The sequence below is a fragment of the Lampetra fluviatilis genome, chromosome 11, assembly GCF_964198595.1.
Source record: "Lampetra fluviatilis chromosome 11, kcLamFluv1.1, whole genome shotgun sequence".
Classification (NCBI taxonomy): Eukaryota; Metazoa; Chordata; class Hyperoartia; order Petromyzontiformes; family Petromyzontidae; genus Lampetra; species Lampetra fluviatilis.
This window is the reverse complement of record NC_136285.1, coordinates 12,810,211-12,835,302: the sequence shown is the minus strand read 5'-3', so window position 1 is coordinate 12,835,302 and position 25,092 is coordinate 12,810,211. Positions and strand designations below refer to the sequence as shown.

General features: G+C 46.4%; 1 protein-coding gene across 5 annotated transcripts in view; it reads right to left on the bottom strand.

Annotated features, from left to right (window-relative positions):
- GRM8 (glutamate metabotropic receptor 8) overlaps positions 1 to 25,092 on the bottom strand; it is a 124,717-nt gene that overhangs the window by 72,940 nt on the left and 26,685 nt on the right. For all 5 annotated transcript variants that reach the window (XM_078861020.1, XM_078861022.1, XM_078861023.1 and 2 more), the window contains exons 3-5: positions 20,775 to 20,991; positions 5,835 to 5,982; positions 1,153 to 1,307 (exon numbers count right to left, since the gene is read on the bottom strand). In XM_078861020.1, coding sequence (XP_078717146.1) covers positions 1,153 to 1,307; positions 5,835 to 5,982; positions 20,775 to 20,991 — 520 coding nt within the window. The remainder of the gene's footprint in view (positions 1 to 1,152; positions 1,308 to 5,834; positions 5,983 to 20,774; positions 20,992 to 25,092) is intronic.

Genomic DNA, 25,092 nt, shown 5'->3' with positions numbered 1-25,092 from the left:
GGGTTGATACTCCAACTCTTTTGAAAAATGAGCGGCCCTATAATTAGTGTGTGGAAATACAGCTCCAACCCCATACTCCATTTAGAATCCACACGGTAATGTGCTCTGGAGGTTGGTATTGATTTCTTCCTAAAGTTTCCCCATCAACGGCGAAGGTGTGCAATGCATCCGCAGTAATGCGCCGCCGTATCCACACCCACCGTGGTGAAAATTGTGAAATCTAATTACACCTCCTGGCGGTGGCAGTAAAAGAAAGAAAAACAAAAACCTGTGACGGATTCATTCTAACACGGAGCCGGGCTTTTTACGTCTGGCCCAGGTGCGTGGCAGAAGAACCATCGACTCAGACACGAGATACACAGAACACCTGGTGAGTCCAATTCACAGTGCCTAACTTGGCACGCGTTCCTATTTGATACAAACACCTGTGTGCACGGCTTACTGCTGTTCAACCAAACTGTTAAGGGCCGAACGTTGGGGGGGGGGGGGGGGGGGTGTAACGATGCGATCGATGATTCACCAATTAAAGCACGGTTTTATGCTCACGACACATTCATTGAATCGTGTGCATGGGAGAATTATCTTTATATTCATCGTAATCATTGCCCCATACTGAAAGTGTTCCGTGCCGGGTGGAGCGGTGGCGCAGTGGTTGACGTGCTGCAATACGAGCCCGGCCAATCGAGTTTGATTTCCGGCCGTGGCTAACATCATTGTCATGTCATATCTGAACCGGTCCTGAGCAACCATTCCTCTTCACTAACCAGCGTGGTGAAGTATGGTGAAACAACCCCCCCATGAGCAACGTGGAGTGAATTGATAACGAGCTATACACGTGTATAAATTTACCCCTGCAGCCAAAAGGGGTGCTAATATTCATCACAATATTAGATGGACTTTTAAAACAATAAAAAAATATTGCTATTTTTCGAATTACTATCCCAAATCATGACAATTCATCAAATCGCGGGGGCCTAGAATGGGTGCAAATTGTCACAGGCCAAAAACATTGTATCGCGCTGCTGTATGTATCTACGGATGTTGAATTTCTTTCGCCACTTGGAGGTGCGGGATTGTCCGTTCATACGGCCATCCGGTCAGGGTGCGGTGCGCCAGGAGACCGTGCCCAAGGTTCCGTCTGAGCGTCCCTACCGGACACGGAGGCGCGCTTGGGCAGGATGGTGATGGCGCCCTCCGCTTCGTCCTCCTGGTTGCGAATGGGGGCGATCTTGGAGCCCCAGCTGTCCGACGCCACCCACAGGAAGTGGCCCGTCTGGTTCGCACGCCGCGTGGCCTCCAGGAGCCGTCTGCGTCCGAGGGAGGCGGGCGTGGGGGGGCGGGGTAGGGGAGGTGTGGGGGGGTGTCAGACGAGCGGTGATTCCCAGCCATGTAATAGGAGGTGGCGAGGTATTATAAGCCACAATAGCTCGCGAGCTCGTCAAGGAGCAAAAACCATCACGTGAACTCCGGTGGTCATCCTCGCGGCTGTTGGCTAAACCATCGAACAAAGGCGGTAACCGCATCGTGCGCTTAAAGATGCGTTTCTGCGGCAGTGTGGAACGCTCTTCCTTGTGATATTAGGAGGCCACTGGAGCAATGCACTTTTAAATCATCATCTAGATTGAAAACCCATTTCTTTAGAACTGCTTTTTGCGTTTCGTTTGTTGCTATTCCCCACAACCTTGTGGGGACGTTAACAGTGGTTGACCTATGCAGACAACCCATCCCTGCCGTAGGAATTGGCATTTTCTACCACTGGCCCAGGGCTGTGAATAGAGAGATGAGCACAGGCTCAATGTTGAGCAGGAAAAACAAACATTTTGCTCGTGCTTTGAGTTCAAAGTTGTGAATGTTCTTGCCAAACGAACGAATGATCACCTGTGTCCACATTGGTCCTTGAGGTCACTCGTGACTGGGCGGTGAAAGGCCGAAGCCGAACAAGGCTTTTGGGTGCCTCGTGCAATGCAGTTTTTGTTTAAGCATTGTGATTAACAAGCAGATTCTCCCTTGTTCCATACGTTGTTGAAAATGTTCCACGAGGGAGATCAACAAACAAAACAGTGGCATCCAAGAAGATGCCCAACGAGGCGATGGCAGCGACAGACGCGGCTCATGTGCAGGTGGCAAGCACAGGACAGGTGCTTTTTGCATAATTTTGTTTAAATGCATACATCATTTTCAAGCTTGGAAGAGTAAAACAAATACCCTCTAATTTCCTCTAGTTGACGCCTTATTTCCAGCAGTGGCCTCAGCAACCGGTTGCCTTTTGCTTCCATTCAATTAAAGCTTTCGTATGATGAACGGGATACGTAACATTTATATTTTTTTGTCGTGTCATTCCGTCACAGGACCGTGAGAGATGGCGACAGCTCGGGGAGGACTTCATCTAAGCCAGTGGATAGATCACGGCTGATTATGCGAATTGACTTTAACCTGCTATGAGGCTGCTTTGGTCGAATGCACCATGTCGGAGCTCGAGAGCTAATACCCAGTCGCCCCTGTTGCTCTATCCACCGAGATGGGCCATTGGAACAAAACAAAATATCGACGTTTGTCTAAATGGCTCCACGTGTGTACTTCTCCAAGGCTTTCAACCAAGTCGCCGGCAAACCGCGCAAGAAAAATGTTCTGAAATTGGCACGCGGTGCCTGTAACCACACAATTAGGAGGCAGGCCTGGAGAGTAAAATAAGCTGTTGTTTCAGTGCTTCTCATTCTTCTTACGTGCGGCGTGTTTCGGAGATAAGCAATTAAGCTGTGAAACGCCAACAAATGTTCAGGTCACACTCATTGCGCACAAAGTGCTCGCCGCAAATGAACGGCAATGCCTGGGCGATCTCGGCAAGGACCATAAACCATCACGCCAAACTCCGGTCATCCTCGCAGCGGCTTTTGGCTGGCCATCGAACAAAGACGGTCACTGCATCGCGTGCTTTCAGACGCGCTTCTGCGGCCGTCTGGAACGCTCTTGCTTCCGATATTAGGAAGCCACTGAGGCTTTGCACTTTCAAATAATCTAGATTTAACACGAATTTCCTGAGAATTGCTTTGTGTGTTTAGTTTGTTGTCCTTTCCCCGCACCTCCAATTAGCATGGTTGACAGTGTACAGTGCAAAAGAAGTTCGACATACATACAATGCTTCAGGAAATGCTGATGGTTTCTACATACCCACAAAGCCTGTGTGATTTTTTTGTACAGCATTTTCTTTGTTGTTTGAAATGGTTTTCCAGCCTGCACTATTATTCCGCTATGATGGGGTTTTCGCCTCATTTTCAGATTTGATTCACAGTTAGAGGTAGAAACTACCTGTTTTATTTCCACGTGTGTAGCCGATGGGCACTGGTCACCCTCGATAACATCGGACTGCGCAGAAAAAAGGTCAGGGGTGAGCCATTCGTCGTGATTATTTATAAAAAAAAATTGGCCAGGCGATGCGCGGAATGGTGCCGGCAGTGATGCCCCATCTGGGATCGGTGCCCAGAACTGAGTGTAGATTTGGCAGGAACGCTGCGTTTTGACGTTGTCTTCAGCTGACTATCCCCAACCACGGTGACATAATCAGCCAAATTACAAGAGACTATAGATACGTTTCCTCCTTTGTGAGAAGAAATAAGTGGCTTCTATATTCCCCGGGTAAACCCCAGCCTCATGATCGCTGTGTTTGTCTATTTGTAAGCAATGCTTCGTATTGTTTGGTGTCTCCAGGTCACAGGGCGAAACTTATTTATCGAATGCTATTTCACGTGACTTCCCACAGTCAAAACACAAGTCACATTGACAAAATATCTATAGCTAAAGGGACGAAAATAAAGCTTATGGATGAGATTACTTTAGACATCGGTGGGGAATGTTCTGTTGGACACGGACGCAAATAGATGGACAAGCGAATTCATTAAGTGAGGCTACGGTTGCTTTGGAGAATACATGTTATAGTATTCACGGCAACGAAACTCAACGCATTCCGCAATAACACTTTCTTTAAAAAGAAACAAAATATATAACAAACAACATTCGAGAAATGGCCCTTCTTCACAGTACATAAAAACGAGGGCCATTGCCCAAAACGTCGCCTGTTTTTACGTTTTTATATTTTAAGGCAGTCCTATTCATGAATGTGTAGCGCATCTGATTTTTATTTATTAATGTATAATGTTTGACATCAATCAAACTGTTAACATTTTTTTTTTAAAGTGGCCTCGGGCAGGACACGCTGCTGGCTAGAAGGAGTCATGGCCGGTGGTCAAGAACGATGATTGAGCGGCAGCTGAGGAAATGGAATGCGTTCCCTCAGAGGATAACCCACGGAGTGGTGATTTCAGTTCGTGGCGGAGGTGCCAGGTGGGTTATCGCAGGGGATAGTGAAAGACGGCGGCTGGCTTGAGGAGGGGGCCTTCATCCAACAGTGATATGGCGAGCGTGGCTGATGGTGATGATGGATGATTGTGTGTATTTGAGACAACCGTTGATGTTCTCGTTCACAATTCATATTAAACCGACACCGACTGAATGCATACGCTCAAGTGTTGTACGACAGCGAAATATTAAAGACCAAACACATCTCACAGTTCATGGTGAATTATAACAAAGAGAAAAACTTCTGAAGTTCCCTTGAAAAGTAAAAAAAATATTATACAATAAACGTTTGACGAAATGCAGACGTATTGTACAATTTTGTGCTGAGCGAGCAATTTAAATTTAAAAGAAATATTCATGTCAATATGTCACGTCCAGTGGAATAGAGGATGTATTAATTGCACGGCGTTTTAAACTGACCTCAACAATGTTGTGACATTGCGAGTAATATCGAGGATGAATTACCGACGGTAATGTTTTTTTTTATTTTTAAACGTTCTCCACAATGGCACTTTCCCTAGAACTCGGCGACACTGAGCCTTGCAGTAAAAATAAAAAAAACACACGCAAGAATGTGTGAATTATACACGTCGCATAACGCTGAATTATATTAATTTAAGCAGATCAAATTCGGTTCTGGTTTCCTCATGGATTCCGCAGCGATTGTAGGCTCGGGAACCGACTCATGTTAGCTCGTTGGCCATCATTCTTCCGTCGCTTATCCAGAGAATCCTCACCGCCGACCCTTATGAATCCCATCAGACACCGCGATGCCCAATAACAACTGGAGCTGTTTTCGTATCGACCGGGAAAAAGGGGGAGAAGGGATGGACGGGGGGGGGGGGGCATGGCATTATTGTTGGCTGGCTTTTTACGGGGAAAAAATCACGTAAAATGTTTTTCACTATGTACATTCATGTATACGTGTGTAATAACATGATTGTGTATACATATAGTTGTCTGTGTATGTATTTAGTGGGGAGCTGTAGTGTAGTGGTTAGCACGGCTGCGTTTCGAACCCGACGACAAGAGTTCGATTCCCACTCACGGCCAAATCCAGTGACAAATATCTGAACCGGTCCTGGGCCTAACCCTAGGTCGACTCAGCCTGAAATGAATAACTGGTGTGGCGTGTAAACATTGCCATTAGCCTCCATAGGTGCTACTCGCTAACAGCACTTGCCCCAACAGTCTGTTAAGTCTATACGGGGGATCTTTGTCTTTGTGTATGTATATTTCAGTGGTAATTATCTGAACCAGTCCTGGTCCTCCCCTAGGTCGACTCCGCCTTTTTGTGCAGTGTGTGAACATGGAAGCCAAAGGTGGCTGGGCGTGTTGATATAATAACCCCCACCACTTAGTGGGCTTAATAAGCACTCGCTACCAGCACTTCCCCCTAACAACAGCTCACTTGGGATGTTTGTCGTTTTTTTGTCGTTGTCAACGCACGCGCGTCCGGGCCGCGTCGAGTGACGACTCACTTGATGTCGTCTTCGTTGGCGAAGAGGATGATGGCGCGGGCACTGGGCGTCTCCATGAGGCGGTGGATGATCTTGTCGAAGTCGCTCGGCTTGGGCTCGTGCGGGATCTTCAGGGACTGGGCGATGCACACGCCGCCCGGTGGATTTCCTGCCGTCAGTTGGAGGGTCATGGAGGGAGGGAGGGGACACGGGGGTGAGAGACAGAGCGAGCAGAGTGAGAGGGGAGCGCGAGGAGGATTCGGCACGGTTGCAAAGGTTTCGAGCCGTCTGCGCGTGGGCAGCGTGAGATGGATGGCCCCTCGGCGACCCAGGCGGGTGGCTCTGTGCCGGGAGACGAGACGGAATGAGCGCGGTGGCACGCGGGAGCACGGGCGCGCACCCAGGGCCCCTCCGCCCAGCAGCAACGTAACGCTTGTTCCATCACGCGCGCACACGTGCGTGCGTAGGCGCGGAGATATTGCAACTTAGAGCTCTATTTATAATGCGGGAGGAATAGCGATGTCTGCGCTAATATGCGCGATATTAAATTGTGCATGCGCTCTGCGGTTTTTGTGCCCAAAAGGCTGCATCGACCAATGCAAACATGTTAGGCGTGCGATATATCACAAAGGTCATTGGGGGGGGGGGGGGGGGGTGGCGGGGGAGATGTATTTTATTTGATAAAGGAAACTGAAAGGACCAGAAGGCACACACCCCACCTCGCAGCACCACGCCTACAACACCTGGCAAGCCCTGGACGGTCACCCATTCAAGAACCAACTCGGTTAGACCCTCAGCAGCTGCTGACATCGAATGAGATTGGCCGCATTGTATGTATGTGGAGCTTCCTGGATGCTGCGTTGGTCATGTGTTTTTTTGTTTTTCACACTTCACCATGCTGGTCAGTGTGGGATGGTGAAGCGCGGGGGGGGGGGGCATGTCCAGGACCGGTTCAGTTATCTCTTGCCACTGATGTTCGCCGTGGCAGCGAATCGAACTCAGGCCACCGTGTGTGTGCGGCGTGTTAACTATTTCGCACTTTAACGTGAGGAATGTTTCTCGTTACATTTGTATTTCACAACTTGTCCACGTGTCATAGCCGCAGCAAATTACGTGAACCTTCAGAAATGTGCAAATATTTTGTTTTGTTAAATGCGTTTCGTTACATTATTAATAGACGATTTTAACAAAAATTGTCAAGGCTGACCAAATAATATTGAATTACTACCATGTTCAGCAGTAATTTCAAAGGCCAAAACATGCTGACTGTATTAGTCTTTTATTTAGCACGGCTGTTGTTGTTGTTGTTTAACTCTACAGATCATAGCCAGGGCCGAGCCACAACGATCGGATGCAATAATCATGAGCGTACATGCACGGCCAGCGAAAAAACAACAAACCAACACCAGATCACAATATGGCTAAGCCTACGGTACATGTCAAACAGCATCCGTGGCCTGACTGTCACATGTATTATGACTACGTATTTCATTTTCTCTCTCTCTCTCCACGCAATCTGGCTCGAAGCGGTGCCATCTGTAAAATCGCTGCTGTCCGCCTGTCACTGTCATCGCGCGAGTGTGAGCCATGCATGGGGTTGCTGTGGGTGCCGACGGCCGATGAACATCACAAACATCGGCCAGCCTACACGGCGGCGGCGAGCAGGACGAGGAGTTAACAGACGAACGGCGTCGGCAGTCGGACGTCGTAGATCTGATCCGATCGGCGACACAGGCACCACTGCGCACTGGCACCAGCGGCAGCTGATGCTGCTGCAGCCGGCGATGCTGTCTAGTCGCGCGTGAAAGTGAGCGGCCTCGGTTCTGTGCCTGTATAAGCTCCCGGCACGTGTAGCGAAACGTCGGACACCAGTGCCGAATTAACACGCGGTGGTGCGACCCGAAAACGCATTGGAGGGAGACGCGCCGCGCGACCGCGAACCCCTCTACGCAGGAGAATCAACAAGGCTGCATGGTTCCTCAAACAGCATTCAACCACATCGCTCCCTCCGCTGTTCCCGCAAATGGGCAACAGTTCCCATGGATAATTGTTTTTTTAACCCTTTTATCTGGCAACAAAACTGACACCTTTTTTTTTACAAGGAGTCATGTTTGCATTTTGGTGCGCCTTTTGGCGTCATCTGGTCCAACACCATGTGAGACTAGGCTCTAAAGAAAGCTGTCTCGGGTGTGGACCAATCAACTTCAAGGACAGTGCATACATTATCAGAGTTATGTTTTTTTTTGCATTCTGACTGCAGGTATTGTGGTCAATGCATACATGACTCCTTGTAAAAAAGGTGTCAGTTTTGTTGCCAGATAAAAGGGTAAAAAAACAATTATAATATTTTGCTACTGGCAAATGAGGTTCCCATGAAGTTCAGTTAATGAATTCTCGATTGCTGATGAGGACTCGGGTCTACTGTGTTCGATTACGACACGGCTCCCCCAAATGCTTCCCTTTCACCTCGTAAGAATTTCACATTTTGGTCCACAACCCACGGACTTTCCAGACCAATGTCCTCAAACAACATTTGTTTAAGCAGGCAAAGTCCAGACTAGTTTAGGACTTTCTGATGCTCATCATCAGCAGAGTGTGACTTATCAAAAGCCGACGAGGAGTAAGTGGGCTTGCGCAGGACATTAATCGCTAGAAGGAATGGAACGAGAGCGAAATATAAAAACAAATGCCCCGAGACAGGCCAGGCACTGAGGAGATGGAGCGATGAAATCTGCTCGTGTGCAGGAGCGAGATTTAGGAGTTGTTCAGAACTGTGAGGGATGATATCAGCGTGGGAAGGCCTTCATCCAGCCGCGGATAGACCACAGCTCGAGTTTATGATGCGAATAACAAGCGTCGGCGGTGCTTTATTTACCTGGCAGTCAGGCTTTCCAAGATAAATACATCTCACCATGTTTATTTGTGTTATTATAAATAATGTAAATGACAATAAAGATTGATATTCCGCAGAAGACGACAAGTCTACACCGTGCGAGGTCCTGCACCGTGAGGTTGAGGTCAAATTGTTGATTTTTTGCGCGTGAGAATTTTCATCAATATTTGTTTACCCTTGTTGTTGTTGTTGTTTGTTGTAGCCGGCGAGGCTCGGCTTTTTTTGTTTTGTTTGGACAGGAGATGCTGGGTGACGACACAGACGTGAGTGAAAAAAATGGCCTCTTGCCCAGCCCAGCCATCCACCCCCCGTGGGCCCAGCCATAAACGACACGGACAATAGAACTCCACCTCGCGTCTGGCCCCAATTCCTCGCGGCCCGAGCTGCGCGCGCGACGCGCACACACCTCGCGAATAAACACCGGCAGGGTTCGTACGTTCGACAACAAAAGGAAGAGCAGGTTTGCATCAACAGGGTGTTCCATTTATAGGTAAGATGGATAACCCCTGCTAAAGTAATAAGGGAGGAATTATTGGAGAGAATAACATAATGTTTAAAAGCCTCCGCACGTCTCGCACCAGTATCAAAACACTCATTAAATATTTTATCACTCCCCTCTGTAACATGTGGAGCCACTGCGTTTACAATATTTGATCACCTGTTGCGAAGAAAGCGGTTGGGTATCTATGAATGGGATCAACGTCTATTATAAAGACTGCCAGTGGGAATCCCGTTAAGGCTCCACGGCATTACATTGCTTCGAGGGAGTTTATTTATCCAACAGCGATGCGATGAATTATATTTAAACAATAAAAGGGTAACAAAATAACAATTGCTGCGTTGGGATAGAGTGCTGGGTGATACTACAGTGCTGTGAACTGGGTGACCTGAATCTCGGGCCACAGCTTTCATCAGTGGCGAGCGATATCAAAACCAATTCTTTTGCACGCAAGCAGCAATGTCCCAAGCCAAGCGGGTCTGGCAAACAAACCAGCATCATCGTCCATACGCTTCACGTCTCTCGGGTGCAAATGATTCACCACGATTCCACCCTATTTTGCTGATTTGTACGGTATGCAGACTCCTAGTGAAAGCGTCGTCGTTGTTGCGTGCGGAGTAAAGTTGCGCGGCATGGACACACATTGGGCTTGTGAAGGTAGAAGGCATTTATATTGGCTACCCGTTCATTTCCTGTCCGACTTGCCTCCAATTATGATTGGGCAAGTTGGTGTCTTGCAGCGGCGGCGCGTAACGGTATAAGCACCACGCAGGCGAAACGAACTTGGTATTCCGTGCAGGAGGGTTAATTCATTTTGCAATCTGTAACAAGTGCTGATGAGACAGACTGTGAATTATCCGTATCACATTTACTTATCTGCATTCATCACCACTTGAGTTTTTAATTCGTTTATCATTGCAAATTAGTGTGGCGCGTGACCGTCTCAAAGTGTTACATTACACAACGGAGCGTGTTCAGCATTTATCCAGTTTTCTTTTTTCGCCTTTGCAATACCTTGTCTGATTCAATACTGCTCTCTTTATCAGATAACATCTTCCAGTTGGGATGAGCCCAAGGAATCGATTTTTAAATGTTTCAGCCACTGGATAACTAAGCCGATAAATAGGGCAGTGCCGCAGCTTGGTTGGGATGAGCACTGGTGCAGGGAATGAATTGGGCCTCCCTGTCCAATCTTCCTCCCCCCTCTTCGTAACACAGTGCCTGCGTCCCTCTGGCCCCCCGGGCGGTGGTGCAATCGCACCGCCTGCACAATCGATAGATGCTATCAATTCAGGGGGGTAATGTAAAGCAAATTGTAGAACACACCACGCCAAAACGCACGCGCTTCGAAAACAACGGGGATTGTTTATTTATGATAATGATGGAGGGGGGGGGCTTGGTGGCATCATCAGGCGTGTCACGCTGGGCGTGGCGTTTTAGGGGTTTCCCACCTTCGGGAGGCAAGGGGGATTGATCAAAGGAGGGAACGCACATGGGAGCACGTCTACCGCAAACGGATGGAGCGATGAAATAATCCCGTGTGCAGGTGCCCAAAAGGGTTGCTGCATCGCAGGAATCGTAGGAGAGCGATGGCGATGAATTGTGTGGGGTGGGGGGCTTCATCTGGGATTTGACCTGAGCCTGACGATGATGCGGCCAGCAATTCGGAGAGCCGGTGGTGGGATGCGTGGTGAAGGCACGGGTGATGCATTTCCCTTGCTGCCCCCCAAACCCCGTAAGAGGGTTCACTCGCCGTGCCACGCCTCACCCGGCTCACCCCGCCCCTCCCCCCATCGCCTCCTCCTCCTCCTCGGTCGCACATCGCTCTGGCACGCAGCTATTAGTTATTGATGAGGAAGAAGCCTTTTTATCCCGCACATGAAAAGGAGCGGCGCGCCACTTTGGCGAGCCCCCCACCCCGCCGCCCCCCCCCCCCCCCATTAGCGATGGCGCTCGCGGGACACGGCAGAGAGGCTCCACTCTCTCGCGGTGTCGGCGGGCTAGAGGGGGGTCATCTCCCAGCATCACGGACGGCCACGGTTTTATGCAACAAGGACGTCACGACGGGGGGGGGAGGGGGGCACAGTTGACCTTTTTATTATTTGCGGCCGGGCAGACTTGGAGATGTTGCGCTCCTGTGAATGACCGGGATATGTGGACATGGAACGCTAGAGGTGCAGCCCCTGAAATTTCGTGTTCGCGCCACTTTTCTGTGGAGGCGGCTGCAGAAAGCCACCCCCCTCCCCACCGCCTCTCTCGTGACAAGAGGGTATTTGATATTACTTTTTCACGCTGGGCAGACATCTGGGAAGATATGGGATTGCCCATGCTTTACCCCACCGCACGCGACCGTCCCATCGACTAACTGCAGATGTACCCATTTATTACGGCTAGGTGGACAGACGCAGGTGGATTTTGGAAACGTGCCCCATCGCTTCGTCTGCCGAGCCGGCAAATATAACTGAACTGGGGACCTCTGGATTGCAAGTTCAGCATGTTGTTGGACTCAAAACGAAGTAGAAAGCCTGTTGAGACGAAAATGACCTCCAAATGAAGACCTGGGTGATTAAAAGATGACAATGCACGTTTTCTTGGGTCTTTTGGTAAAGTCACATAGATAGGTGATTTTTTTGAACTAATATGAATTCCTGCAGACACGAAAGCTTTAAGTCAAGATGACAATACACATTGATAAAACAACGTCAAGCAATGCAAATTACGAGGAAACTTTAAATTAGTACCAAATGTCAAGTACCAGCAATAAAATAAGTGATATTATATTATGAGCTATAAAGTGTGACTCAGGAACAATTACATTCATATTGTCCAAACAAAAAAATCCAATTATACATTTTAAACTGACAGGCAAGGAATAGGTTTTAAATGTCAAAGATATGCGACATATCTGCCTTGCGGTGAGCTTGGTGTTTTGAAGCGTGCCTTGTGAAAGAATGTAGGTTAAGATCAATCTTAGTGCACTGCCCTGTGGACCCAGAAACCCGAGTTGGATTTCCGGTTAGGGCTGACATCACCGGCGAGTGATATTTGAACCGACCCTGAGCTCTCCCCTTTCGCCAAACTGCGTGGAGAGGCCCTCATCCAGCAGTGGATTGTTGACAAAAGAAGCTGCAAATTGCGAGTTTACTTTTGGCGAACGTCCTGCGGAAACTTGCACAATGCCTGAACAAGATGGTACACTTGAAGGCTCGGTCCCAGGCAAGCTAGGCTGAGGGCCAACCCCGAAGAGCTCGGATTGAGAACTCTAGTTGCTTGGACAGGGCTCAGGATGGGACAACTCGCAAGAACTGCTGAACATAGAGCCCCTGTAGTGTAGGATACTTAATATCGTGGCCAACCCTCGGATTGAGTGAGGAAGGCTAGATATGAAATGGTTAAATATTGCCGGATTATGAAGGAAGGTGGTTGCTTCGGGAGGCCTTCATCATCCAGCAGTGAATTTACCACGACTGTTGATGACGATGATGATTCTGAAAAAAGTTATACCTCCACAATGTTGCATGACTGAACTGGTATGGGCAGTGGGTGAAATTTACACGAAAAACGAAGTCTCTTTTCTTGAAGGAATTGAATGTGTGAATAAATAAATTATGTTTAATTCGAATTGAAAGAAGAAAACGTTTTCCCACGCTAAATGGATACATCCAGCACAAATAAACCCAAATAAAAATCGCATAAAATGAAATTCTGTAATTACAACTCAAGCTTCGTGCTATCCCTACAAGGCCGTGCATGCGTGACCAGACTATAAAGGGCTGCGCGTCTCCAGCGATTCCCCAAAGGTGCAATGAGCACAGTAGAACAAGATTAAAGGGCTTTTTTTCAGATGTGCTGCCTGGGGCTCATAGAGCCAAGATGCGTTTATTGTTCGGGAAACATGTGCAGTAAAAGGGGAACTTGTATTACATGGAGCACAAAAAGTGAATCGAGCTCATTGCACGTGCGAGTGAATTTACAGCGGTGTGAACGATGAGGTTTGAGACGGGTTGGTTAAAACGGGGAGCATAGACGTTTGAGCATAGTATAGTACAACAATGGATTTTTTGTTTGCATTGACCTCGGCTGACAGCAGCAGCCTCCAGGACCCGTTCTGTCGCCAATGCAATCAGCATCCAGGCTCAAGTCTGCTTAGCGTCCAAGATATGAAGCAAAATACAAATTCTGGGTGGTTTTGTCATAGGCTATTTCATAATTTTTTTTATAATAATAAAAAAATATTTCTCAATCCACTGCGGGATAAAGGTCTCCCCATGTCATGTTGGTCGTGGGGGTTGTTTGACCATACTTCACCGGACTGGTCAGTACTGGTTGGTAAAGGTGGGGGATATCAATCACCGTGGCCAGGAATCAAACTAAGAGTGGGCGGGTTTAGAGCACAGTTCTCACCATTGTGCCACTTCATTGGCTGTGCACTAAATCATCGTTTAATCAATTTTAAACAACTCCAATTTCGTAAAATAAAAGAATGTGATTTACTGCAAGATGGTCGGTCAAAAATGTAATATGTACATAGTTTTTTTTTTCCCCGATGGAAAAGTTTATGCCGGCACGTGATTCATTAGCGTTGTTTTATCTGCAGTGGTGAGAATAATGCACTTGCCATGCAGCACAGTAAATTATTCATGTGGCTTCTGCTGGAAGCAATATCCTACATTCTGCTTCATAAGCCGAAAAAAAAATCGAATTTAAACAAATCACGAAGTTAAGTAAACACTATTTCAAAGGTGATATCTGAGCAGTCTCAATACCATAGTTTGATGGAGCTCAAAATATTCTTAATGCAAACATCAAGGGGGAAGCAGCAGTGCAGTGGTTAACGCACCACACTATGAAGCTGGCGACCAGAGTTCAATTCCGGGTTACGGCCGGCACCAGCGGTTTCACCAACCCGCACTGACCGGCATGGTGAAGTATGGCCAAACAATCCCCATGACTGACATGGCATTGGGAGAGGACTTCATTGAGCCGTGGATTAACAAGGGGCAGTTTATTATTATTATCATCTTATATTCTTGGTTCTTTCGGTAAAGTCACGTAGAAGGGAAATGATTAAGTAATCTATATATATATAATCGCAAATCTGTCTGTCTGTCTGTGTGTCTGTCTGTCTGTCTGTGTGTGTGTCTGTGTGTCGCCGGACCATACGCAGTTTCATTGGACGAAATGTGAGGGATTTGCGAGACACGATTGGTCCGTTTGGTTTTCCACGGCGGTTGCCCCTGGCAACGGGTAGCGACGCATTCGCTGCGGGGTGGACGCCATTTTTAATTCACGTTAATAATATGCGCACGCATTAACACGCGACTCTGAGGTAAATTCATCAAAGTTTCACGTCCTCTTCACTCCCCCCCACCCCAATGTGTGCAATTACTATTATAGGGTCGGTAGATAATACAATTATAGCGATTAGACAGTATTATTGTAGCGCGGGGGGGGGGGGGGGGGTAACGGCCCCAGTACCCAGCCTCAGCCGGGTGGGCAATCTAGGCGAGGCCGGAGGCTCTGCACGGTACTAGGCCTCGACACCCCACCCGTGTCAAGCGACGACTTTGTGGTATAAACTCGATATACCCAGCGTTGCCCGGGGGGAAAATACATTTAAAATCTTCTGAAAACTTTCAAACATTACATAACAATGAAATCTGTGTATATATGTAAGGTTATTAAGAAATATATTTTTCACCCGGGCAACGCCGGGTACTTCTGCTAGTACAAATATAAAACAATAAAAATTCTCACGACGTTTCGACTGCAACACATCATCAGGTGTGAAAGAACCAAGAATATGAATCCCTGCAGTCACGAAAGCTTTAAATAATTGTTTTATCATCTTATTACGAGAAATAACCATTGATTAGCTTGTCCAATCTCATTATATTGTGGAAGCTAAGTAGGGTTGATCCTGGTCGGTACTTGGATGGGTGACCACCGGGGGCATGTCACCTTCCAGTAGGCGTGGATTTTTTTCGTGTATTTTGCTTTTCTCCAAAATGAGGCCGAAACACTCAGTGATTCTATTAGCCAAGCACCCCAATGTAGTGAGCACCGTTATGAAAAAAGTCTGAAGACTCATTGATACTTTCCTGGGTAAATAAGCGGGCTTTTAATTAGTGTCATGATGAAGGTTATGCCCAGGGGTTGTGATTATTTTGTAGCGGAGGTGCTTCATGCAAATTATCAACGAATTGGTTTTGTTTTGTTGAGCTCCGAAAATTGACAAAGTGGGAGCTCCGATTGAGAAAAAAACGAAGTTCCCCCTTCGAAGTTGGGCCTCCCAGGAGGAAACCCGTTGCAAAGCGCCAGTTCAGAGGAGCAACAGGGGACACGGTTTACATCGATGACTTGAAGTCCTTGGATAGAAATTAGTGTCGATTGTATTGTTTCCAAACTGTGCTTATTGATTTCTGTTTATCTCTCCCAGCTTCAATATTTATCGTCCATTGCACCGAATTTTTGAGCAAGCAATATATTTGTGATGATATGTAGATAGTAGCGCCCTCCCCCCGCCACACCACTTGAAAAAAATAATATATGTAAAGAGTTATATTATATATATTTTTTAAAATCTTGCATATATTTCCCTCAACTGTGTGTGCTTCAATAATAAATAGGCATCGACCAGACCACCTTGCACGAGTGGTCCTACCATGGCCTAATGGTGAGTACACCGGACGTCTCGAGGTCGCAAGCTCGATCTCCCGTTGTGGCAGTTAAATCAAGGGGCCTCTGTCCGCTTCGTAAGATAAATGGGCACGCCACAGTTAGTCGATCGGCAGGTCACATGCGGCGGGAACAAATGTGGGTACACCCACATCTACCAGGAGGTCTGGCCAGCATGAAACAGTCGGTCAAAATGCCCTCTAGAGCGGCTTTCCAGAGCACCGCTCCAGTGGAGGGCCTTTCACCAGCAGTGGCTTTTGTCTGGCGTGAAGGTGGTCTTAAAACAAAGGTGCAACAAAATGCTATCCACACTGATGTTTTTTTTGTGCAAATGACACTTACACATCCTCCCGCGCGTGTTATGTTTCCCGCAGACGTCTGGAGGTGTTGCTCAAGCACTGTCTCAACTCATGCGGAGATTTTAAAAAGGTCCATTTAAAAAAAAAAACATGCCCACGTTTGTACGATAATTGGGTTCAGGTAGGCGCTGGTCTCCTGGGACAAAAGCAAGTGAAATAAATGAGATATCCTAACTCAGGCACGGCTAATTAATGTGTGTTCTTTAGATGTACAGCCTACGGCTACTTGGAGGGCCAATGAAAGCTGTGTCCAGATGTGAGTTATGCATCTCTTCCGTTACTGTTATCGCAAACCAATTTGTCTGCTAATATGTTGGCTGGTAAAGGTGCAGCCCTGCAAACGCTTGTTCCGCACCACTGCTTGGAGGAAAGGCCTCCACTGGGCACAGCTTTAGAGGGCCTCTCTAAAGGGCAGTTGGCCTACTCTTCCACATGGAAGAGATAGAAATACCAACACTTTACCCCATTGTATGCGGCGTGCCAATCAACTAATTGTGGTGTATCCATGTATACTACTGGGTGTGCTTAGGCAGGGGTTTTGTATGTATGTATGTTGAAATTATTTCCCAAGGTACATAGACACCCGTGCTAATCGGAGGTGTAAGATACGTGCACCTTGTTTCAACTGCTGCACTGGGAGATGTAATCAAACCAGCGAGCTCTACATTGCAAGTCTATTGCCGGTGTTAACCATTATGCAGCGACAGCATCCTTTCTTAATAGCAACCACAAATCTGTCCCCAGAAAACCTCTACGGAATATTCAATACTTTCATTTTCAATTAAAGTCCTGCTTGAGGTATAGTTCAATGGCACGATTTGTGTTTTTAAACGGGGCAGGAAGCCAGAGAACTACCACGTAGGTTTGTCACGATTGCGCTGAACATCTCCTCTGACGCGTCGCGCCGCGTGTTGTCGGGACCGATGTCCGACGTTTCCCGTCACCCATCGGCAGCTCCTTCGCGAAGTTAATTCCCCCAAAAACTCCCAGCACGCGGAAGCTTTCGCGTAGTTTGAAGGTGTTGCTCATGCTCGCGCTCCTCTTGGCCTTTGAGTTACACGTCCAATGACTCACATCTCTCATTGATAGTTAAACGTACGTGATCAAGTTGAAGAAGAACACAAAACAACCAGATTTGGTCATGAAACTCTAACGTAATCCCTTGATGATGTACTTGTTTCCCAGTTATATTTCCTCGTGAAATTACTTTTTTTTATTGCAATTAAAGCCGACGTTAGTTACGTGCCCGTTGCATCAGGGAATTATTAAGCGCTGCACTTAAAAAAAAGTAGCGGGGAAAAAAAACAAGTTGGAGAACTTAATTGGAAACTGTTCTAATCAAAAAAGAATCACGCAACTTCGCTATGCATGTCATAAAAGTTCATAATTTACAGTCATTTAAATATATCCATGCTGTGTCGGTGATAACAGTTTAACACGGCGGTCAGTGTGGCTGAGTGAAGGTGAGAGATTCCAGCACGGGGTTCAGACATCACTCGCTGACGTTAGCCACAGACGGGACTCAAACTCTTTCGTGTCGGGTTCACAGTGATCACCGTGTACCGCCCCAGCCGCCAGTCGTGTACCTTGATGTCAAATGTTGACACTCCGACTGATGCTCCTGCTGTTGTGGAGTGACTCATGCAGCCAGCTATGGCTGCAGGGTTTGGAGGCACATGTTTTTTTCGTCGTTTATTGTGAAAATTCGGTCACAGTTCCTATGATCACTGTTTCATTGCTTTTATGGCTTTATTTTGGTGATTTTTGAAAAGTTTTTCGGTTTGGCCATGTTTGTTTGTTGTAGTACAGAGTTAGACTGATGGTCTTGTGGTTGTTGTTGTTGTTTGACTTGCATCCCACTGAGATTTTTGCACACAGTGTTGGTGTACGGTGCTTTTTCTGCAATATTTTGCTGTCTTTTCTTGGATTTTCTGTTTGCACATAGTCACTTTAAGATGTTTTCTTGTTCATGTTTTTGTTTTGTTTGTTTGTTGCGGTTGCACCCGATTCAAGAGCCGAATGGCTCACAGGGCTATACCTAATAAATGAAACTTGAAACTTGTTAATGTTGTTGCCTCTGCAGTGTGGGAACCGTTTGCTTGTTACATTAGTTCCTGAACACAGTGGGTGTTTTAGTTTGCGTGGCGAACGACTACGGATGCATCAGCGGTAAAGCATTATTTTGAAGACTGTTCAGTGAGATACGTTTGTAAACTGTTTGCAAAATATTTGACAAACTTTGGAAACGAGGGCAAGTTGTAAAGTGAAGAAAAACCACGCGCAAATATGAGCTCATTTACCTCAATTACTTAAGCGTGCGTTTATGAAATCCTTAAGTATCATAAATAGCTTTTGAGAGGTGCACCGACACAATTTGCACTGCGTGAATCATTGGAGTTCATAAAAAAAATAACTCATTCTGGTTTCTTAAGTATAGGTTTTATGTTTCTCGTGTGATTGCACTCACGCAAAGGTGTTCGAGGTGCCTCCAGGAGCGCTTAATCAAACCCGAGCTTTCAGCACAAAGGGATCTGCGCAAAGACATTGGCATCACGCTGTTCGCAACCAACACAAAGGGTGGCATCGTTTGGTGTGGACCCTGACATTACGCAAGATAATTCTGCCCGTTATCATCTTGAGCACAACGCGTACCGCGATGAGCTGGTTTGCATACGAGTTTTGTTTCGCTCATTGTTTTTTTTTTATCTCGAGGCCTACTTTGCAACCTTCTTTGTTGTTATCAGGTGGTTATTGTCAACACTTGTGTGTTTAAGCTTTTTCTTTCTCCGATTTTCCATAAAATGTACTCTGGGATCGTCATAAATAGCTTCGGTGGAGGTGTATATCTCCTTGCCCTTTGTTGTTGCAACAACTGTTATCACACACCGAGTTTATTTTTATACGGTTATATTTTTTACACCGTGTTTTTTTATATGCGTTATTCCGGTAGCTCAACAGAGGTGAGGACCATTTGCCGAGCCATTTGCAAGAGACCCCCCCCCCCACCACACCCTCTCCAGCATGAGATTTTTTCTTTTAAATAAAATTTACAGCCTTTTTTTTGTTTGTTACATCCATAAAATATCACTGGTGGTGGTGGTGGGGGGGGGAAGCACATCATTCTTTTGCGGGGGTGGACACTATAGAACGTGCACCGAACGCCCCGCTCGCAGTAAATTTCATTAGTGTCGTGATTTACGCTCGGAGGTGGGGAGGAGGGTAATAAGGAGGAATGACCGTTCAGAGTCGTAAATTCGAGCGAGGTGGGGGGGGAGGAATAAAAGTCGCAGTCCCACGCCAGGTGTTGCGATATTCTTACGCGGGGTCGACGACTCACTGGCTCAGATGTCTCGGGCTCGTCGCTACGTCGGTTACGAAGAGCCCCCCACCAACTTGGGCACATTTTGTACGCGATCGAGATTGTTTGCGAAATCTGTGTTGCCTTGAAATGAAACTTAGACGCGCCCATTAATGAGAGAAGGGCAATTAATAGTTGTTTGATTTGTTTCCACGGTTTACGTGGGAGACACAATGCATATTTGAAATCAATTTGTCGGCTATAATTAAAACGGTAAATTGTTTCTGGAGCCCACACTGGTTTACTGATGCGTACTGTAGGAACAAATTAAATGCAGCATTTCTTAACAACGTTTGCTAAACCTTTTTTGTTCAATGGACAAAAAACTTTAAATATAAACATATTTTTCAATTAATATTCTGTCTGCAATGCCCAAGCGTGTATTGAGCGTTGAAAAATCGGCAGCTATGTACTTTAGAAAGAAAATAAATTAAATAAAAGAATACGACGTTTCGATTGCAACACAAGCAATCGTCATCAGGTAGAACTAAATTTGGTCTCTGTGTGTCGATGTTGTGTGTTTCTCTCTGTGTGTCTCTGTGTTGTCTCTCTCTGCTTGTGTGTCTGTCTGTGTGTCTCCCTGTCTGTGTTTTGTCTCTCTCTTAAATTTAGTTTTACCTGATGACGATTGCTTGTGTTGCAATCGATACATCGTATTATATTATATTATTTATTTTCTTTCTACGTGACTTTACCGAAAGAACCAAACAGTACTTTGATATATTTTTCGATTTAAAGCTTTCGCGACTGCAGGGATTCATATTCTTGTTTTTTTCGGTAAAGTCACGTAGAAGGGAAATAATAAAATATAAAAAATAAAACATAATCAAATGAAATTCTCACGACGTTTCGGCCACAACGCAAGCAGCCGTCCTCAGGTGAAGAAACAGAGCTGTCGGAAAGAGTCTTAACAGCGTCTTAAGAGACTTAAGACACTGTCTTTCCGACAGCTGTTTCTTCACCTGAGGACGGCTGCTTGCGTTGTGGCCGAAACGTCGTGAGAATTTCATTTTATTATGTTGTACTTTTTATATTTTATGATTTCCCTTCTACATGACTTTACCGAAAGAACCAAGATTAAGAAGAAGAAAAAGAAGAAAAAAAACTAAAAAGATTGTCGAGAGCATCCCATCCCGACGGAGCGCCGCGCGTCGCTGGCTCCCGGCGCGCTCACCGGTGTCGCGGGCGAAGCGGGAGAAGTACTCGATGCCGCTCTCGCCGTAGTTGTCGTTGGCGGCCACGGTGCTCACGTAGTTCCAGCCCAGGGCGTTCACGATCTCCACCATGGCCTGTGCCTGGTACGAGTCCGGGGGCACCACCCGCGAGAAGTAGTCGTACCTCGTGTTGTCGCTCAGCTCGGGCGCTGTCGAAGCGTAGCTGATCTGCGGTATCTGCACGACGCGTCCGGGGGGGAGCGGGGGGAGGGGTGAACGAGCGTGACAGGCCGGCGTGACAATACAATAACGCAGATTGGATTTATGTGAGGTCCAAATGCTTTTTGTGACCCCATCGATCCTTTTGACCTCATCGACCAATGTGGGCACACTTGACCGTTTGGACACCCTTGCCGAGATAACTCGCTACATCATGGGCAATGCATTGGAAGCGAGGGCAAAGGGTGGGAAATCAGATCGTACATTGTCTGATGCCACAAAAAGACATGTTGATGAAGAAGACAGTTTAAAAAATAGGTGGAGGTGCAAGACTAAAGGCTAAATATGCAGAACTCCGTAAAAATGATTACGACGATTGGCTCAAGGACTGACACAAGTCAGATCAGGACTGAAATTGGTCTGGTATTAAACTGAATTACTCCCATGCACTGCCCAGAGCCAGCTTTGCAGTTTCTCAAGCACTCGTACACATTTTAATGACCTTGAAATATATTGTCCACGAGCATTTATTTAATGTTGTTAGGGTACCTTTGTTGGGCTTTCACAGCCACAGGTGCTTTAACACTTAACTCCGAGAATCTTTCGAATCTTAAGTAACCCAAGTCCTCTGCTGATGTCCCACATATCACAAACGACAATTGTCATTTGAAAAATGTTTTGTGCGCCACCCCCCTCCCCATGCCAACCCAACCAGAAGTGTGTACCCGCTGTGGTGCGTCTGCCCCGCAAGACCAATGCCCTTTTTTGTGTATATATATACAATCTAGATTTGAAGTTTTCGTGAGTGCAGGGAGCCATACTCTTTGGATTTTTCGGTAAAGTCACGTAGGTATAAAAAATAAAATAATTTTATTTTATTTAAATTGATTTTATTTTTTATTTTAAAATAAAATAAAAAATAATTTATTTTATTTTTGTACCTACGTGACTATACCGAAAGAACCAACGAGTATTTATATATATACAACATATAATTTATGAAATATTATAACACTATCGGGGAATGGACAACAGACCGCATAGGCATTAATGTAACGGACGTTACATTGACAGAGGAGACAAGCAGCATAACCTGCTTTGTGAGGAAAGTCAGGGTGCCAAGGTGCATTGTGATCAATCGCAGTGTGAGAAACAGGTTAGGGCCACGATTTAAAGCTTTCGTGACTGCAGAGATTCATCTTCTTGGTTCTTTCGGTAAAGTCACGTAGAATGGAAATAATAAAATAATAAAAATAAAACATAATAAAATATTTCTCAAGACGTTTCGGCCACAACGCAAGTAGCCGTCCTCAGGTGGAGAACAGGTCTGTCTCCTCTCCTCGACAGACCTGTTCTCCACCTGAGGACGGCTACTTGCGTTGTGGCCGAAACGTCGACAGACCTGTTCTCCACCTGAGGACGGCTACTTGCGTTGTGGCCGAGACGTCTTGAGAAATATTTTATTATGTTTTATTTTTATTATTTTATTATTTCCATTCTACGTGACTTTACCGAAAGAACCAACAAGAGGTTAGGGCCAATCCCTCACAACAGTATGGCATCACTCGGAAGCCAGAGCCCCTCCGTTCTATCCTGCTCAGTGCACACTGCCGAGATGTAACGCTGATTTGATGTGATTTGCGATAGCGAGTCGAATGCGGCGGTGATCCGACACCGGGGGCACAGCGCGTCTTAACGGAGCGCTTGTTTTGCGACGCGTGTAAATACACAAAGCATTACAATAAAACGTCGAAGCCGTGTTGACAAAAGCCGCTTCTTGGCCTTTCCCTAATAACAACAACAACCGAAGACGTTTGGCCAGATTAATGTTTACGCTTGGATGTGCACAGTCGAAATGCCAGCTGTCGTGGGTGATTTGCATCGTCGTCACACGCCACGTGATTGTGCATGGCTGCGTCTCCATGCCGCCCGAACGAGCTTGTGTTTTAATTATTCCCGGGTTCAGATTGCTACACGCTAATTACCAAGCGAGAACGGTCTGTTAGTTATTTGAATGCGAATAACAACGCGACGCCTGATATGAAAATGGTGTGCCCGTGTTACCTTTACAATGACGGACCAGAGACGGGGGTGGGGGGGGGTGGTAACTATTGCCCCCCCACCCTCTCCCCCAACCTCGCATGATTCAGGGTCACAATTTGATCGAGTCGTTATTTGTTTTAGACACTGCTGTGAGGACAGTGGCCGCTAACGCCCTGGGGTCGTTCGCCTTGAAAACCCCCAAAAAACGCACTCCACGTTTCATTCCGACGGCGTCGATGCTCACGCACGCGCGCGATTCCGGTGCAAAGTATCGCGACATTAAGAATCTACGTGAATCACGGGCAGCCGGCAGCCTCTGAACGTCAGCAACGCCAGTCGCTGCATTGTCTAACGCAATCTGCAGGGTGTTATATATATATATATATATTGACCCATCTCTAACTAGTTGTACGTGCGTAGAACTTCTTTTGCGCCGTACGTAGCCAACCGTGCAAAATCGGCGAGGCTGAGTTGGCAGGATTTTGGCAGCTGAATGGCTCATTACAGGCTCGCGCGAGGTTGCTGCTCATATATTGTATAACCTCAAGGCCCCCTAGTTCGGACGCTGCGCTCCAATGGTGCACTAGGGATTGGCATTGAGGGCTTGACTGAGTAACAGCGTTGAGAGCTGCGAGCCATCGACAGAATCAGAGGACAGGAATTGGATGGAATAGCGCTGCGAGAGTGAAGATGGCAGAGACGCGCGCAGGCAGCGGAGAGATGTGACACAGAGGCAAAGATGTATTCAGAACACGTGCAAAGGCAAATTCCCTAATACCGCATTGGCAGTGGTGCGCAAGTATAAACAACAACAACAACAAAAATCAACACATTCATGAATAGCTCTGCCCCAAAGGAATAACAAAAAAAAACACTTGGTAGGTAATATTTCTGGCAATGGTTCATAGCACACATATAAGATGTATCATTGGACATTCAGAACATACATTTAAGAGATGCTTCCAAAAGAGACGTAAGAGAGATAGAAGGTATGGGGTGTATTTGGAACAGGAAATGCATGAAAGAGGCAAAACAATGTAAATTAGCATCCTCCTACCTACAAGATGTAACGTGACTCCAAAACAAACATGCTGAACAAGACAACGAATATAATGATTTCATATTCTTAGGTTTTTTCTCGGTAAAGTTACAGCACGATAGCTGATACAGCTATCGTGCTGTGACGGTTCCACCTGAAGACGGAAGCTTGTGTTGCCTCCGAAACGTCGTGATTTTTCTTTTATTTTTTATTTTATTCTACTTTTATAAATTTAAATTTTTTACCTACGTGACTTTACCGGAAAAAAACCTAAGAATATGAATCCTTGCAGTCATGAAAGCTTCAAATCTAGAAATAATGATTTCACACCCATGCGGCTGTCATATAATTGACTTTAATAACGAGGTCAAATCCGCTGAAGCAGAGGAAACTTCCCATGTGGGCCCTAAACACCCCTCAAAAGACTAAATATCCAAAGAATCTTCTCTGGGAAATCTAAATTAAATCCCAAAGTGCGTGGTCTAAAGGGTGAGTGGGTGGGTAGTCGTCTCCCGTCCCTCGGATTCGCCACTGCACTGAGAGACGTTTTTGTTTCTGGCGCCACGGTGGCGAGATGTTAACTCCATCGCCTGGTATGCGGGAGATCGTGGGTTTGATTCCGACCCTGACGCCTGTTGTATATTTCGAGTTTGCGTGTTCTCCCCGTGGTGGCGTGGATTTTTCTCCGGGTCCTCTGTTTATTTGCTCCATATTTAGAAGAGTATTTAGCTGCGATCAATTTCCACGTGGCAAGCCACTTCGTTGAGCTATCATTTGTGGCCAGGTCGCTTCTGAAAAAGAGCTTAATAGCTCAGCGGGCCTTACCTTGTGAAATAAAAATACAATTGTGTACAGTGCGTATAGTCAGTTTAACACGTAGGCTTTCGTGCCCAATATCCATAATAAAGTTTTTTTGGTTAGATCGCATGAATATAACAAGGCTCACAGTGATGACATCACATTTATTCCTCTATTTAAGACCAAAACAGGAATACTTTTTCACAATTCTGGCTACCGCCTGATGAAGCTGGTTGTTG